This window comes from Wolffia australiana, chromosome 13 (assembly GCF_029677425.1).
Source record: "Wolffia australiana isolate 7733 chromosome 13, ASM2967742v1".
NCBI lineage: Eukaryota > Viridiplantae > Streptophyta > Magnoliopsida > Alismatales > Araceae > Wolffia > Wolffia australiana.
In genome coordinates, this window is record NC_135847.1 from 560,721 (window position 1) to 577,765 (window position 17,045).

The 17,045-nt window shown below is 39.5% G+C and overlaps 1 protein-coding gene and 1 long non-coding RNA gene across 5 annotated transcripts; one reads left to right on the plus strand and one right to left on the minus strand.

Annotated features, from left to right (window-relative positions):
- Positions 1 to 38: 38 nt before the first annotated feature.
- On the minus strand, positions 39 to 6,800 carry AGD2 (Pyridoxal phosphate (PLP)-dependent transferases superfamily protein). 4 transcript variants are annotated; one of them, XM_078585178.1, is made up of 10 exons: positions 6,588 to 6,800; positions 6,436 to 6,500; positions 5,355 to 5,425; positions 5,096 to 5,212; positions 4,032 to 4,094; positions 2,610 to 2,714; positions 2,463 to 2,513; positions 1,703 to 2,023; positions 1,429 to 1,635; positions 39 to 581 (listed from the first exon to the last, which is right to left on the minus strand). In XM_078585178.1, exons 1-10 carry the CDS (start codon positions 6,785 to 6,787, stop codon positions 198 to 200), a joined length of 1,584 nt encoding a protein of 527 aa, XP_078441304.1. In that variant the 5' UTR covers positions 6,788 to 6,800; the 3' UTR covers positions 39 to 197. The 4 variants fall into 4 exon arrangements, with proteins under 4 accessions (XP_078441304.1, XP_078441305.1, XP_078441307.1 ...); XM_078585179.1 differs by having other exon boundaries at positions 5,355 to 5,422; positions 6,588 to 6,799; XM_078585181.1 differs by having other exon boundaries at positions 5,355 to 5,414; positions 6,588 to 6,798.
- A 719-nt stretch (positions 6,801 to 7,519) lies between these two features.
- On the plus strand, positions 7,520 to 9,072 carry LOC144711277 (uncharacterized). The gene is made up of 3 exons (XR_013583510.1): positions 7,520 to 7,878; positions 7,991 to 8,040; positions 8,171 to 9,072. It is a non-coding gene; the product is annotated as an uncharacterized LOC144711277 (long non-coding RNA).
- The last annotated feature ends 7,973 nt before the right edge of the window (positions 9,073 to 17,045 follow it).

Below are 17,045 nucleotides of genomic sequence, written 5' to 3' on the forward strand. Positions count from 1 at the left end.
GTTATTCCCAATGAATCTTATTCGCTGCGTTCTGCAGGTTCTCTGTAAGTTCTCAGTAAAAAAAACATCAGCTTAATTTGTGGGTTACACGATAACAAAATAAAAATGCAGATGATAAGCAGCAAATGATTTTAGCTTATGCTGCAAAATCAATCGCAAATATAGAAGATAACAGGTGAAAGAGGATGAAGCAGTCTTCAACCTCGGGGGAAGAGAGCCGTAGTACACTTAGGGGCCGTCGTTTCTTCCTTCACTCCACAGTCTCTACTGTGAGCTTTCACAGGCCGCCGAGCAAAGTGTCGCCGAAGGCGGCGGCAAGCTTCTTGCACAGTCTCCTGCAGGGCGAAGGCGCTGACTCGGACGAAGCTCTCGCCGCCGGGGCCGAACCCTGTGCCCGGTATTGTGACGATGTTCGTCTTCTCCAGTATCTCCTCGAACACCTCCCACGACCTTCGGCCGGGGAAATGAACCCACACGTACGGTGAGTTTCTTCCGCCGTAGGCTTTCAGGCCTGCCGCCGCGAACGTTTCCCCCAGCATCATGGCGTTCTGCGCGTACACGCTGATGTTCTTGTTTATGGCCTGCAAATAAAACCTTTCTGGGTCAATAGAGATTCGTAACTCGGCGGAATAAGATGTGTTAAGTGATGATGATGGTGATGATAACGAAGAAGAAGAAGAAGAAGAAGAAGAAGAAGAAGAAGAAGAAGAAGAAGAAGACAAGAAGAAGAAGAAGAAGAAGAAGAAGAAGACAAGAAGAAGAAGAAGAAGACAAGAAGAAGAAGAAGAAGAAGAAGAAGAAGAAGAAGACAAGAAGAAGAAGAAGAAGAAGAAGAAGAAGACAAGAAGAAGAAGAAGAAGAAGAAGAAGACAAGAAGAAGAAGAAGAAGAAGAAGAAGAAGACAAGAAGAAGAAGAAGAAGAAGAAGAAGAAGACAAGAAGAAGAAGAAGAAGAAGAAGAAGACAAGAAGAAGAAGAAGAAGAAGAAGACAAGAAGAAGAAGAAGAAGAAGAAGACAAGAAGAAGAAGAAGAAGACAAGAAGAAGAAGAAGAAGAAGAAGAAGAAGAAGAAGAAGAAGAAGAAGAAGAAGAAGAAGAAGAAGAAGAAGAAGAAGAAGAAGAAGAAGAAGAAGAAGAAGAAGAAGAAGAAGAAGAAGAAGAAGAAGAAGAAGATGATGATGACGATGATGATGATATAGGTCAATGAGAAGATGTTGATGATGAAAACATGGAAGAATGAGAAGGAGATTACGAGGAACTAGAGGATGCTGAAGATGATGAAAAAATGGAAGAATGAGAAGGAGATTATGAGGAACTAGAGGATGCTGAAGATGATAAAAAAATAGAAGAATGAGAAGGAGATTATGAGGAACTAGAGGATGCTGAAGATGATGAAAAAGTAGTTGAAGAAGAAGAAAGAAAAACCGACCGTGAGCCCCTCAGTAGAGAGGCAGGCGATGCCGCCGGACTGAGCGATAGAGGAGGCGCCATTAAAACAGGTACATACGATCCTGTCAAAATCACTCCTCACAGAGGACCCATCGGAGAAGACGAGCTCCTCAGGGACGACCGTCCAGCCGAGACGAATCCCAGTGAATCCCGCGAACTTGCTAAAGGAGGAAACCTCAATAGCCACCTGCAAACTCAATCAAAACAACGGCCATCAACACACAAAAAGGAAAAAAAGACCAGGCGAACATTACCTCTTTGGCCCCGTCGATTTCGTATATTGACTTTGGGCTGTTATCCGAGATGAAAGATGAATACGCAGAATCGTAAACGATGATCGACCCGTTGCGCTTAGCGAAGCTGACGAGCTGCTCTAACTGGCTTCGAGAGGCGGCGTGGCCGGTGGGGTTGTTCGGAGAGCATAAGAAGATCACGTCGGTGCGACACGCGGTGGAGAGGTCAGGAAAGAAGAGCTTCTCCGGGCTGCATCTCATGTACTCTATTCCGCCGTATCCTCCCGTCTCCTTCGTGAAGCTCGTCGATTGGCCCATTATCACTCCCGAGTCCACGTACGCCTGGGACGAAGAAATGAACGCCCCTATAAGCCCCAAATTACTGATTGGAACCGAGAGACAGAAAGGAGTTCGTTCAGTTATCCGTCGCAGAGTCTGTAGCTTCGTTTGGTTTCCGTCGGATGAACTGCACGAAGCGTAAACCTAGATGAAATCACAAGCGTGACTATGGGTTACATCCCGGTTGCCGTTCCGATTTCAGACGGATGGGATTTCGTTTCCTTTCCCTTCTCGTCAAGCTCCATGATGGGTAATGATGAAAAAAATGATGAAGAATAATCCTTCTATACCCAGGAACAGCGACAGGACAGATACGCGGTCAAGAAATATTTCTCTCTGAGACTTAATCTTGTCGTCGATGAAGAAAGGTTTGGGTATATATCTCTCTAAAAATTTAAAAACCAGGCGTTGTTCTCGATCTCTCTCTCCTCCATTTACTCACCGGAAACGTGGGATCTTGCACGGCTATAGTAACGTCGGAGCCCATCATCATCTGTTATCGGTAGAGAGATATAGAGATTAAGATAAAGTATCCGAATGTTGTCTTGTTTAAGCGTTGGGAGGAGATGAAGAAATGGAGAAAGCCCACCTGAATCCGCGAGATGTCACTTTGTGCTCCATCTGACACAAATACCTCCGTTTGCTTTATTCCCATGTCCTTGTAAATTACCTCCGTAATCTTCTTTCTCAGTGCCTGCCCCAATAGAGAGAAACTGATAATAGCTTGAAGAACAGATATAATTGAGTTGGTATACTCATAGAATAATTTATGTTATATCGGTAGGCAGAGATATGGATGTGTGTATAGATGGAGAGAGAAGTTTTGTAACTAGAAAATAGATAAATATAGGGATATATAGATAACTAGATAAGAAGTATAGATAGATAGATAGGGTTAGATGCATAGAAATAATGGATAGATCAGTAAATCTATTGCTAACATGACAAATAGATGGATAGATAGATAAAGATGAATAGCTATCTAGATAAATATATGAAAATGTAATGTATTTCAAAAAACTAGAAAGGCAGATGATTATATATGGATGAACTGAACCTTGGTACGAAGTTACAAAAGTAGACCTATAGATACAAATATATACATATAATTGAATATATTGGTTGATTGATAGACATATAGATAGTTTTGCAGATTCTTACATTTCTTGATATATATATATATATATAGGTTGGACATTTAGGACTGAGGGTTGTTCACACCGGACCGAACCAGGGCTGTAGGTCCCCTAAAAAGTATTAATCAAATTCATGGGATAGGTTTCTATTGAGCTCAGCGTAAGCATGGCTTATTTGACTGTCCGCAGGCACCCACTTGACGAAGAGGATCTCTTCTTTGAAGACAGGCTTCAAGAACCCATGACAGCCTCTTCCTTAATTGAGAATTTCTTCATTCTCCATGAACAAAGAGACGTGTCGAGGGAGAAAGACCCACAGAGGGAGACAGAGGGAGATGGTGGAAAGAAGGGATGGGAGGCAAATGGGTGCTCATTACCGTCTGTTCTAAAGCTGGTTATGTTGATAGTCAACATAACCATCAAAATCAACTTTCTACTCTGATGTTGACATTGAGTAGTCAACCTGGCCGGACCAGAAAAACGATGAGGAATGAACAAGATTGGTCTGAAATCCGACCAAACTTTAGGTAAGGCTAAGGTCTTTGCGAAAAACCAAGACCACACCGGTATGTCAAACCCTAAAAACATTGATAGATAGATGAATTTTTCAGTGTATGATAGAAAGATATAATTGAAGGTTGGATAAATAATTAGATAGGCGACTAATTAAATCGATAGAGGGATAGGCTTAAAGTAAAAGAAAGATAGACAGACGGAAATAGATGGATGGATCGATAAGTAGATAATTAAATAGATAGACAATACCTAATTTGGCGAATACATATATTTCGATAAAGACAAAATAGATACTTAAATTGGATACATGGATGCGAATAGAGAGATCCAGAGATAGAGGGAATGGCTCCATGGCATACCATGTTCCCTTGCTCTGCGCCGTACCCTCGGTACCCATCTGGGGTCGACAGCTCGTGGCTGGTCTGTACGGAGCACAAACAGAGAGAAATACAGAAATTAGATACGCCACCGCTCATCTCATAATCACTGTTTCTTGAAGCATTTTCCAACGAAAAACATGTGTTGCAGATTTTCCGTCCGTCGCTACATGGCAAAGGTTTGCCGCCGGTTCCCAAAAAAAAAATAGAGACAGAGACAGACGGACAGAGAGACAGAGACACAGAGAGAGAGAGGCGGATACATCGAGAGAGCCAGAGAGATAGAGAGAGATAGAGAGATGGAGAGAGAGAGAGAGAGAGATGGAGAGAGAGAGAGAGAGAGAGAGAGAGAGAGAGAGAGAGAGAGAGAGAGAGAATGAGAGAGAGAGAGAGATGGAGAGAAAGACAGAGAGGGAAAGAGAGAGATGGAGAGAAAGACAGAGAGGGAAAGAGAGAGAGAGAGAGAGAGAGAGAGAGAGAGAGAGAGAGAGAGAGAGAGAGAGAGAGAGAGAGAGAGAGAGAGAGAGAGAGAGAGAGAGAGAATGAGAGAAAGACAGAGAGAGAGAGAGACCGAGAGATAGAGGGATAGAGAGAGCCAGAGAGATAGAGAGAGTCAGAAATAAAGAGATAGAGAAAGAGATTCAGAGAGATAGAGAAAGTCCAAGAGATAGAGAGAGTCAGAGAAATAAAGAGATAGAGAAAGTCCGAGAGATAGAGAAATAAAGAGATAGAGAAAGTCCGAGAGATAGAGAGAGTCAGAGAAATAAAGAGATACAGAAAGAGAGTCAGAGACATAGAGAAAGTCCGAGAGATAGAGAAAGTCGGAGAAATAATAATATAAAGAAAGAGAGTCAGAGAGATAAAGAGACAGAGAGAGTCAGAGAGATAGAGAGAGAAACAAAGAGATAGCGAGACACAGAGATAGACAGAGTCGGAGAGAGAGAGACAGAGAGACAGAGAGATAGAGAGACACAGAGATAGAGAGAGTCAGAGAGAGAGACAGACAGATATATATATAGAGAGAGAGATGGACGACTTATTCTTACTTGTGCCATGGCGGAGGAGACTATGCGTGGTATGGGCAGAGTTGTGTCCCCGATGCCGAGGCTTATGATCTGGGCCTCTGGATGTCTCTGCATGAACGCCTTCTGCCTAATTGCAATCTATCACATGGACAGCAACATCCTCCGTTCAATGGATCGAGTCCTCAAGACAACAGGATGCTAGAGTAGGGGGGTATTGAAAAAGACATTGAAATTGACAGATAGAGAGTGCTAGAAGGAGAGAGAGAGAGAAGTTAAAGACCTCGGGGAAAAGATATCCACTTTGCAGCTTCTCCATATTGAGATTTCGCGGAACCCTCGTCTGGCATACTGCTAAATTTCAAGGGATGCATAGACTAATAGACAAAAAAACAGCGCCCATAGATTGAAACACCGCTTAATATACAGATATCTACATGAATTGACAGAGAGATAGGTGGATAGATTATTGATTGATTGAGGGATTCTTCCATGGATAAATTGAGAATGATAGATATATACGGATGAATGGTGACAGAAGATAGATAGATAAAGAGAGAGATTGAGAGATTGAGGGAGAGTTAGAGATTAAGAAATAGATAGGGATAAAGAGAGATTAAGGAAGAGATAGATAAATAGAGAGAGAAAGAAAGAAAGATTGCGAAAGAGATAAAGAGAGATTAAGGAAGAGATAGATAGATAAAGAGAGATAGATAGAAAGATTGCGGAAGATATGGAGAGTAATAGGAAGAGATAGATAGAGAGAGAGAGAGAGAGAGAGAGAGAGAGAGAGAGAGAGAGAGAGAGAGAGAGAGAGAGAGAGAGAGAGAGAGAGAGAGAGAGAGAGAGAGAGAGAGAGAGAGAGAGAGAGAGAGAGAGAGAGAGAGAGAGAGAGAGAGAGAGAGAGAGAGAGAGAGAGACAGACAGACAGACAGACAGACAGACAGACAGACAGACAGACAGACAGACAGACAGACAGACAGACAGAGACAGACAGATAGAGAGAGAAAGACAGACAGACAGAGACAGACGGATAGAGAGAGAAAGACAGAGAGAGAGAGATTGAGGAAGAGATAGAGAGAAAAAGAAAGAGAGAGGGAGGGAGAAAGATTGAGAACGAGATAGAGAGAGAAATACACATTGAAAAATAGAGACTGACGAGATAGAGAGAAAAACAGAGAGACAGAGGGAGAAAGATTGAGAACGAGATATAAAGAGAGAAATACACAGAGAGAAAAATAGAGATTGAGGAAGAGTTGAGAGAGGAAGACAGAGGGAGATAGAGAGGAAGACAAGGAGAAAGTCTGAGAGAGAGATCGAGATTGAGGAAGAGATAGAGAGAGAAAGAGAGGGGGAGAGAGTACCAAACTTGACGAGCTGGCCCGTCTCTTTTTTACGCAGTCCCATCTTCCGAGCAAGGGCGCCGCCACTGCAAAGAAGACAGAATCAAAATCAGACCTTGAAATTCCGCACTATGAGCAGGCCAGACTTGAAGTGCCGAGGGCCAATCAGTCACCTTGCCGCCATCATTATTCCCAACTTCTCTCCCGGGAGATTCACTCGGCGACGTTTCAGAGAAAGAGAGAGGGCTGAAGATAGGTAGATATTCGTGCATTTTATAGTGCGCAAGCAGCATGGCTCTCGGTTTAGTCTGGCGGAGATGTGGCTTGATCCGCTCGGCCGACGCTGGAGAGTTGACCGAGTCGTCCAACTCATCACGGGTTGAGTTGACCGATCATGTATGGTTACACTACCGAGTTATACGCCGACTCGCAAAAACTGGGGCTGCATAGATTTGTATATCAAGCGATAATAGTTGGTGGTAAGGAATGGCTTTCAGCTTGCGGCGTTGGGTATTATGGGAAATTGTTCAAGCTGACGTGGTGGAGGAGAGATAACGCCCACTTGTACTGGGAAAGGTTTTAGGTGGAAGCAATCGCCGGGCACGATGTCGACGAAGTCAGTGAATGAATATAGGAACCATTGGTTAGAGTTTTCCGTTTTCATATGACCAAGACCTGACGAATAGAAGCAGATTTCCTGCCCGCTGAAAGTTCAGTTTCCATGGGCAACTTGCCTAGTCTGCGTCTGTGCACTCCAGAGAAAAAGCTTTCCGTGACCTTCTTTTCTTTACTTTCTAGGAGGAAGAGAGATAGATAGATAGATTAAGAGAAAGCGAGAGAGAGAGCGAGGAGAGAGGGAGAGAGAGAGATAACATCGATGAGGGAGAGAAAAAGAGAGGAGATAGATGCGGGAGAAAAGAGGGAGAGAGAGAGAGGATGAGTTTTAAGATACGTGCCGACAGGCCAATTACTCTGATTCATGAAGAGGGATGGAGAGGAGAGATACTTGGGAACTGATTGCGGCAAGAAAATCATGAGGACTTAGACTTTACTCAGAACCAAACCTAGATCTCCTTATACCCATAAATGGAAAGGTAGAGTCGGCATGGACAAAGTTCTGAATTGAGTGAGACTCGTGAAGAAAAAGAGGGGAGCGATAAATGAATGGTGTTAGGAAGAGAAGCCCCTTGCAGAAAAATTAATCGATTCGCAGACACGAAGATTGTGGGAGATCCATGAAGCCCAAGCGTCTGGATAGAGAGAGAGACATATAGAGAGAGAAAACGAGAGAAAGACAATTAGAGAGGGGAGAACAAGATAGAGAGAGATTTAAAGAGGAGAGAGAGACAGAAAGCGAGTGAGAGATGTCCGACTGATAATGAAACCTTGTCTCAGCACACGGATCAAAAGGAACTTCAGGAGGTAGGATGGAGGTGGATCGCCCTTTTGGATCTGTTCAAGAAGGTCGGTCAAATTATTACAGCGGCGAATTGGATAGAAACCTTGTTTAAAGCATATTTGTTAGTGTTTTCTCTCTTTCGGTGGCCTTATCATTAAACCCACTTTGCATCTGAAGGCCTAGAAGGTTATCACCCTGGGATCAAAGGACCAAATGGAGGGCTATAGGTAACTCTTTCCATCCCATCACCGCAGGCTAAGATTTATTAAGTATAGTTTTGTTGTTAGATCTGTTAGATTTATCAGCAAGTGGTTTATTGACGCTAGCGACGTCATTGATCACGTTTCATTCTTTCAGCTGCGGCGTCACTCACCTAGGCCGATTTTCTTTGTTTTTAAAGAAAACCCATTTTTTTCCTATGGGCGAGATGACCTCGTTCAGCTAACTGTTTGCGAGAGGAAAGGCCGCAGTCTCTTCTTACCATCTTCCCCTTCTTCCTCTCGATCACCCTCTTCTCCACATTGACCTTATCCAAGAGGAGCTATGGCCATTCTCTCATACTGAGCTGTGGGAGTCTCCCAAGGCATTTAGAAGAGTTTGGGAGACGTATTTATAATGAAAGATTGACTCACCTTGAATTTCTCTTAAGTCAAATGATCACACAGTTATTTGAACTCGTTAAAATTCAAAAAATCGTGCCTCTTTTCCTACGCTGATCTTTGCCGAGCATATTTGACTTCACCTCCATTATGTCGGCTGGAATGCTGACATCGCTCTCCACAGAAAGAAGTGATTGCTTCTTTTCTCCGCCATCAAATGTTAACATATCAATTGCAAGTTGGAAGCTAGTTACATCGGCCGACAGCCTCAACTGTGGCAGGATATTACACCCTGGTCAACCGTCTAGAACTTCTCCATTCTGATAACTATCCATCTCCTTTCGGTTCATCAGATCCAACAATCGATCCTTTCATCATTGACTCCTCCAATTAATCATTTATTAAATGATAGATACTGTTCAGACCATCTTAACATAGTATCACATGTCCATTGTCCCAAATCTCCACCCTCCCGGAAAAAAAAATAGGATGGCCAGTCGCATCCATTTATGAGCCCGTGGAATTAATTCATTAGACAGCTATTTCTTTCTCTCTCGTGTCGTCTTTATCCGATGTCTACTTCTTGTAATTCTAACTTTGAACCACATTTGTCAACGTAATGCATCATAAATACCTGCCCACCTACTAATTTTAGAAGGCTGCACATAAAACTCCAAGGCATGACCTAAGTAAATGAATATTTATGTTGTAAGTAAAAGAAATTTATTATTGATAATTTATGTATCTATCTAGCTATCTTTGTATGTATATATCTCTATCTATCAAGCTATCCATTTTTTTGTTTTTCAAAAAAATGATTGATAAATAACTTGACAAAGCTGCGTTTAACATGCCCTATGGGCACCTACCATTTAGATCATCATTATAGATGCGGTGAGAATTTGGAAATAAAAGAGAAGCTGCTGGGGATCACCTCTGTGGAGGAAATTGATTCTTGAGTTCCCCATTCTTTTCTACTTTGTTTCTAGTCGGTGTCATTCCAGTTTATGGGTCGAATGTAGCTATGGGGTGCTTTGTGTTCTCTATTTGGGTTCTGATGTCTTCATAACATCTCCTTTGCTGAGTGTTTGTCTTCTATTAAATGTGCCTGCTTCTTGGTTTTGTTGTCGCTGGAAAAAATTGGTGACTAGTCCTCTTTACACCAAGAATTTTCATGTGATAAGTGTTTAGTGTTTCTCCTTATTTAGCTGGAGTGGGTTGACTTGGCCAAGTAGTTCCTAACTCGGAAACCCATTGCATTGGTGCTTATACGAATAAAGCGAGTGTAAACAAGAGAGTAGGAGGGAGGAAGACATGAAGTGGTGATGATAAATTGGGATGAAAACTATGGAGAAGTGATATTAAGAAATATCTAATTAAGTTTTTAATATTTAAATTAAGTTTTAATATAGCTTGGACGGTTTGGATACAAGATGCGATGGAGATAATGGAATATGATATAGGGATGAAGGATGTGGATGTAGGGAATGTAAGGGTGAGGAATATGGTGGAGGAAGTTTGTGGTTTAGGGCTATTTTAGGTGTGTAAAGAGTGAAACACGTGATGATCATGACTGCGAGGATATATGACATAGGTGGAATTTGATATCTGACGTAGGTGGTAGATGATGATGGGTGACAGTGGATAGTGGCGATGAAATGGATATGATCTACCTAAGTGGATGTGTTGGTGAATTGTCAATGTAAGGCAAGAGGCTAATCTTAGATCCCTCTGTCCTATCAGGATCAAGGTCCCTCCCAGATGCTGATTAGTGTCCACAATTCTTTGTTGACCTTTTCCAAGTACTCAAGACACCTACACTGCTCATAATGGACCTTGAAAACTTCAGTTTCTTTCGATCTATATCTCTAGGTAGAATTGTGCTTAAATAAGTTTTTTACAAATATCGGAGGGGACTAAACTTATAGATTCAATCCATAAGGAGTGATAGAGGACAGAGAAATGATGGTACCCTCAATATCTCAGCTCAATTGGTATAAATTAAAAAACCCTAAATTTGGACAATTTGTAGCAATTGATTTAATCCAAAGATTTCTCTCTGTCATCCACGTTAGCACCGTCATGTCATTTTCTAGGGTTTCGTCTCATCATGGCACTATAGGCAATCATTAGCTTGAATTGCCCCTTGTCACCCTCGATCAACGGCTCTTGTTGCCTCACGTGTCAATGTAAGAAAATGACAAAAAATAGAGATAATGATACATACTATTATATTATAAATTAAAAAGGAGATGTGTCTGACGTGATGATACATGAGCGTGCGCCATGTCCGTGCACTTATTTTAAAATAAATGACAGGAGGACACACACATATAGTTCCGGATCGTCCCTGAGGTGGACGATGGACGGGACAGGACAAATTTTGTCCCGTCCAGCATCTAGAGTAAGTTCAGAGACGAAGGAGGGGACGGTTTTTCTTCCAACGATAAAAAAACTGTCCCGTCCAATCATACCGGGATGGTTTTTTGTGCCGCCCAGTCCTCCCGGGATGAATTTTCATCCCAAAATTTGTCCCGGACAAAAAAAACCATTTTATATTTTTAATATATTAATATAGATTCTTGTTAGTTTTTTAAGGGAAATATGGCGGAGAGAGAATGCAAATGGACATATGTATAATTAATTCTGAATGGCGTCAGTTTGCACGCGCGAAAAAATACAGGGAGCTTGATGCAAATTGTCATAGCGAGGACATGTGGTGAGATCTACAGCGTCGGATGTGAATCCGGAGGTTTTTCATTCACATCCATCTGTCCATTGTCCGAGACCTCGGGACGGAGGATTTTTTTGTCCCAGGGGACAAAAACCGTCCCGTTTGGTGGTCCCCGGGATGAATTTTTGTCTCAAAATTTGTCTGTATCCTCGGACGGGATGATTTTTTTGTCTCGGGATGAAAAAATCATCCCGTCCGCGTCCCTGAACTATACACACATGCCATGTGGACACTTGGAACCAGATGTCTCACGGTACATTGACAGGGCCACAATAGTGGACTGGTCAAACAAATATCTAATATTAAAATGATGCATATTTTAGATCAAAGCTCCTAGATCAACATACGTATTTAATGTAAAAAAAGACTCCTTTGCCTATTGGACCACAACATCCTAAAATTTAAAAAACAGGAAAGAGAGTAGTTTGCATTAAATGCCATTATTGCCATAACAGTTTACTTTTAATGATTAGCTAACACCAACCATTGATGAGGCTTAATGATTGGTTGTCATCAATCATTAATTGTAATCACCGGCTGGTCCCCGTTTAATGAATCCAAAATATCATCAATAGTTTATATAAAATTAAATATAAATCCCAAAATATAAATAAATTTATATTCTGACTTAGAAAAATATATCTTTATAAACAAAATGTCAAAAAATTCAGGAAAAATCATAATACGACTCAAAAAATTATTTTCTTTCATCATCTGTTATAAAAATCCCTCAAAATACAATTTTGACAAATTCAAAACATCTCTCTTAAATTGGATAAGACGCGTAGATAACCAATTTAGTGCGAAGAAATATGCAAATAATGCCATATTAACCAGTTAATATTGTGTATCATCACTCCCTACATCCGTTCCAATCTATCATCATACATCATCACCATCAGTCATCTTCAACATTATCACAATTACCCCCATAACTCTACCATTCATTGATGGCACAGAACCATAAAATACTAATTCTTTCACCTTTTATTTATACTCATTGTGTACACCTGGAATCCTCCCCTTATATCCTCACCTATCTTACATCCTGATTTCCATTCATTCTATTTATGTCATCCTGTCTAATTATTCTTCTAATATTACCATGTCTTCAGTAAATAATTAGTACCACGCCTGTCATCGTACCCTATTATATTCCACCTCATTCTACGGATCACTATCTACAAATCATTGAATCTCTAAGATATGTTTCTGTAGAGACAGCCCATCCTCATCTACTATATATAATTATTTAGTATCAGACTAAAATTCTTAGTGATTAAACCCATAATCTATAATGAGCTAATTTTAACCCTATATTTGAGTTTATCAATCTGTTGTGGATCAAAATAATTCCTCATTGCCAATGAAAATATTCAATTGTTCTATTTCCAATTTGATGTCATAATATAGAAAATAATTGAACATTTATTTTCTGTAAAATATTCTGTCAAAGATTATAAAAAGTACCAAAAATCCATAAAATATGAATATGATTCAAGAAAATAGACTTCTTCAATAATTAGCATTACCTATCTAAGAATTTGTGAAAATTCTATTTATGTTTTAAAAATACTTTTACCACATATTGATGGTACATTTGACACCCATTTATATCATATCTCTATGTACTAACCTAGTTATTGGGTTCCCCACTAAATACCATGAACTTATACAACATTATTATGACATATACATTTCTTAGAGCTTTAAACCTACATTTTTAATAATTCTATCCATTTATTCATTTACCCATTTATCAGCACATTCTCATCCCAATGTCTCTCCTCATATCCATATCTACCTTCTTATTAAATTAAAACGTTTTTCGTCATCCATCACTAGTCCCTAGTTGCTATTTTTGTCATATTGATTTATTACAGAGCAAACTTTCTTGAATTGATATATCGGATTGAGCTCTGAAATATTGTTTATTACCTCATAACTATATGTTCAGAATACTACAAAAACATATCAGTAATCCGTTTGGGTGTGTTAAAAAATGAATTGTCTATAATCAGGTATGTAGCATTCTAAAACATATATTTGCACACATTCATACTTTGTGAGATAGTTGTTCCCCTTGTCAAAGTAACATATTAAATAATATTTATAACCTTATGTATATGTTTTGCCACTTGGGCATAACTACAAGAGATATAATGGAGCTCCTTAAGCAAGCTTAAAAATTCAAGTTTCTCAAATCCTAAATAAAATAATAAACATTCATTTGTTGAATCTTAAAATGTATCACTGAATCACCTAATATTATGTATGGTTATGTTTATCCATCTGATTTTGGAAATATATTACTGATCCATAATTTAAATTAGGTTTAATTTTATAAAATTTATGGAAAATATTTTATTCTACCTATGCTCAAAAGTAATCCATCTATGGGTGATTTATCATACCAAATAATCTTGGACTTAATCACTGAATTACCCGATATTAGATATGGTTCTGTTTACCCATATGAACTAGGAAAGCCAGCACTGATCCATAATATTAAATAATGTTTATTTTATGGGAACTTTTTTATGCTAATTATGGTCTAAATTAATCTTTATAGTCATCTAATTCTGTTTTATAGTCATCAAATTAGTATGTTGATACGATTCAGTGTTTTTAATGGCTCTGATGCTTGATCAAAGTTTAACCTTGTATATAATGTATACATTTACTACATATTAAGTTAGATAGGCTACACATTAGATTGTTTCAACATATAAGAGATTTATTGATGTCTCAAACAGCTTACATGGATACTTTTGAGTTATTTATCTCTCCGTGATATATATACAATATGAAAAGTCATAAACCAATAAATTTATGCCAAACTATGTGGAAGCTGACTATTGTCAGAGCATGATTATTTTACTACCAACGGTTGATGTCAAAGAGATTCCCCAGTCATGCTAGGATGGTGCCTCATTACTTTTTAAAATACTAAAGGGCCACAAATATTATTTTAAAGATATGTGTTGCATCAAAGATCAAGAACGCAAAATTCATCAAGTTAATTCTTGTAATCACATCAAACTATGTGTCTTATGATGTATCATGAATATTAAAGTCATCGCTAAATTTTAAATCCTGTGAAGTGGTATAATAAATGTATATTTAATATTTAAATATCAATTTTAATTTTTTATAAACTGATTAATTCCATCATATATTAGGAGAATAATAATCATCCAATACTTTAATCATCTATTTTTTTGTACAAAGTTAACGGATTTGCCTTTATTTTGTTTTAGAATTCATAATGGATGAGCAATTCATAAATATCCTATTTATAAGGTTTTGCTTAAATAAGGTTGTAAAAATAAGGATTAACTTAACCCCGCGTAAACGAGCTCAAGGTGTTCTCAATCGGTGAAGTCTCACTTAGGTGTTCTCAATATGCAAAGCCTCACTAAGGTGTTCTTAACTGGCCAAGCCTCACTAAGGTTTTCTCAATCGGCTAAGCTTTCAAGGCCTGAGGTGTTCTCAATCTGTGAAGCCTCACACCCAACCCTGGACGGAGGTGTTCTCAATCTGCAAAGCTGTCAAGGTGTTCTCAATCGACGAAGCCTCCAGGGCCTGACCTGAGGAGTTCTCAATCGGCGAAGCCTCCAAGGCCTGAGCTGAGAAGTTCTCAATCGGCAAAGCCTCCAAGTACTGAGCTTAGGATTTCTCAAGAGGCAAAGCCTCACACCCAATACTTGCTAGCTCATTATATTTTAATTATAATTTTCACTTTTATAATTTATTTTAATTATGATTTTAAAATTTATAATTTAAACTCTTATAAAAAATTTACTGTTTTTTATTTTTCTAATTTTTTGATATTTTTTGCTATTTTTTTATTTTTCATTTTTTACTTTATTTACATATTTTACGTTTTACAATACCGCTGTGTTTAAAATCCTTGTCCTGAGGCTTATTTTGTTTCATAAACCTGCTCTTTATACCCTATTATATGCGGGGGTACGTCTCTGATTTGCTCACTCTTTTGTTCTCATAACTTTTGACCATACATTAGAATTCTAAAATGTTTTATGTAAACATAAACACTAACTAATGTTTGTGTTTTTGGAGCAGGAAAGCTCCTAGGATTCTCCTTTTGTCGGAGAGGGATTGAGATCGATTGGAGTAAAAATTTTGTTCAGGATCTTAAAGTTTTGCCACCAACGTTGTGAAATAAAAGAGATTAGGGGATTTGTTTTTACAAATCCAATATTTGAGTCGATTCATTGTACAGCTTATGCCTTGTGAACCGTTGTCCCTGGCGCACCGGATTCGCCGCCAACCACATGAAAGGAACCAGTTATTCATGCAGAAGTAACAAAGTTATCCACAAAGATCTGAATGTGAATGGAAGGTTCCAAAGGTTTACTTCGTTCTTTATGTAAACATAACCTTTGAAAAGTCTCAACAATTGCCAAGGTTGACGAAATTGGCTCAGTTAGAATTATTAGCAAAGGTTGTGTCCCAGTGGCTGACGTGCCCCAACTCCCATGGTAGTCAAATTCTTTACTTCTTCGCTCCACTCATAAAATCGCGCCTAAAGTCACTCCTTCACAAAACCTTCAGAATTTACATAACATAAGTTCTTGCAGAACCTTGCATCATAGGTAAGGTTCAGCATGAATGAAATGGCTTCTTTTTCTCGTTGCTTCGCTGTGCGCCCGCTCACTCGCGCCTTATTTTTATATAAAATTGTGTGTTTTTTGTATACCTACCGACTCTATTAAGTAAAGTAAAACTTTTAAGGGAGGAACACAACATGTCATAGCGGAATTGCTTGATGAACTTGGCGCCCAACTCAGCAAATGTTGGAATATATTCCAATTGGGGTTAGGTTGGTAAGCCAGTCTAATGCTGCCTCGGAGAGGTTTCATTGGAATAACCAGATGAGGTTTTCATTGTCGCTAGTGAATTCTGTGCAGTAATGTATCAGGTGCGCTGAATCCACCCAGGCTTTCTTGAACCCATTGTCATGATGGAATATTTACTTCGTAACAAAAAGTTTAAGCAGAAATGGACTTCTTCGCTCATCGCGTCGTCGCCTCTCCGCTCCTAAAGTCAAGTGGATGCTTGCTTGCATTTTAGCAATTTGGCCATTTGCTCTTACAACCGCTTAGACATAATGAGATCTACCTGATGAGGGCGCACTGCGAGCCCCTAGTTGTAAGGCATTTGAGTAGGTCTTTCATATATAAAAAATGATAATTATTTAAAACCCCAATTATGACATCTCTTTTCTCCCACTTCGCTCCTCGGAGGGCACCATTTTTATAGAGGTAAAATCACTTTCACATCTTCTTAACCCAAGGAAAGCAGAGCTAAAAGGGGACTCCTGAGAGAGATCCAGTGGAGAAAAGGTGGGGCCTGTAGCTCAGAGGATTATAGCATGTGGCTACGAACCATGGTATCGGGGGTTTGAATCCCTCCTCTCCCACAACCGACCCAAAAGGGAAGGCACAACTTTACTTTAGGAGTGCAAAAGAATGATCGGGAGAGCGGCCACAAAGCTATGGAACTTGGGTATGGGTCTTTTGTCAAAATGGAATATCCTTACTTTTTTTCTCATGAATTAATTTAATAATGAAAGGTCCGAATCAGCATATTTATGTTCCCATCAATCTTTCTAGCCAGGCTTGGGAAGAATAGCAGAACAAGTCCAATAGTAGCATAGCTAAGCATTCCTCGTTATTGTTTGCTTGCGGTAATTGTGGTTGATCGGGAGAACTGATGACTACATCAAATATGCAGTGCTAGTACATCATCTAAGAACATTTAATTGCTCTTGAAGTCGCCCTTGAAGGGATTATCGTGAATCTACGTCAGGACGGTGATTCTCAGATCTCGCAGAACAGAATGTGATACGATGAGATAGAATGCAACAGAAACA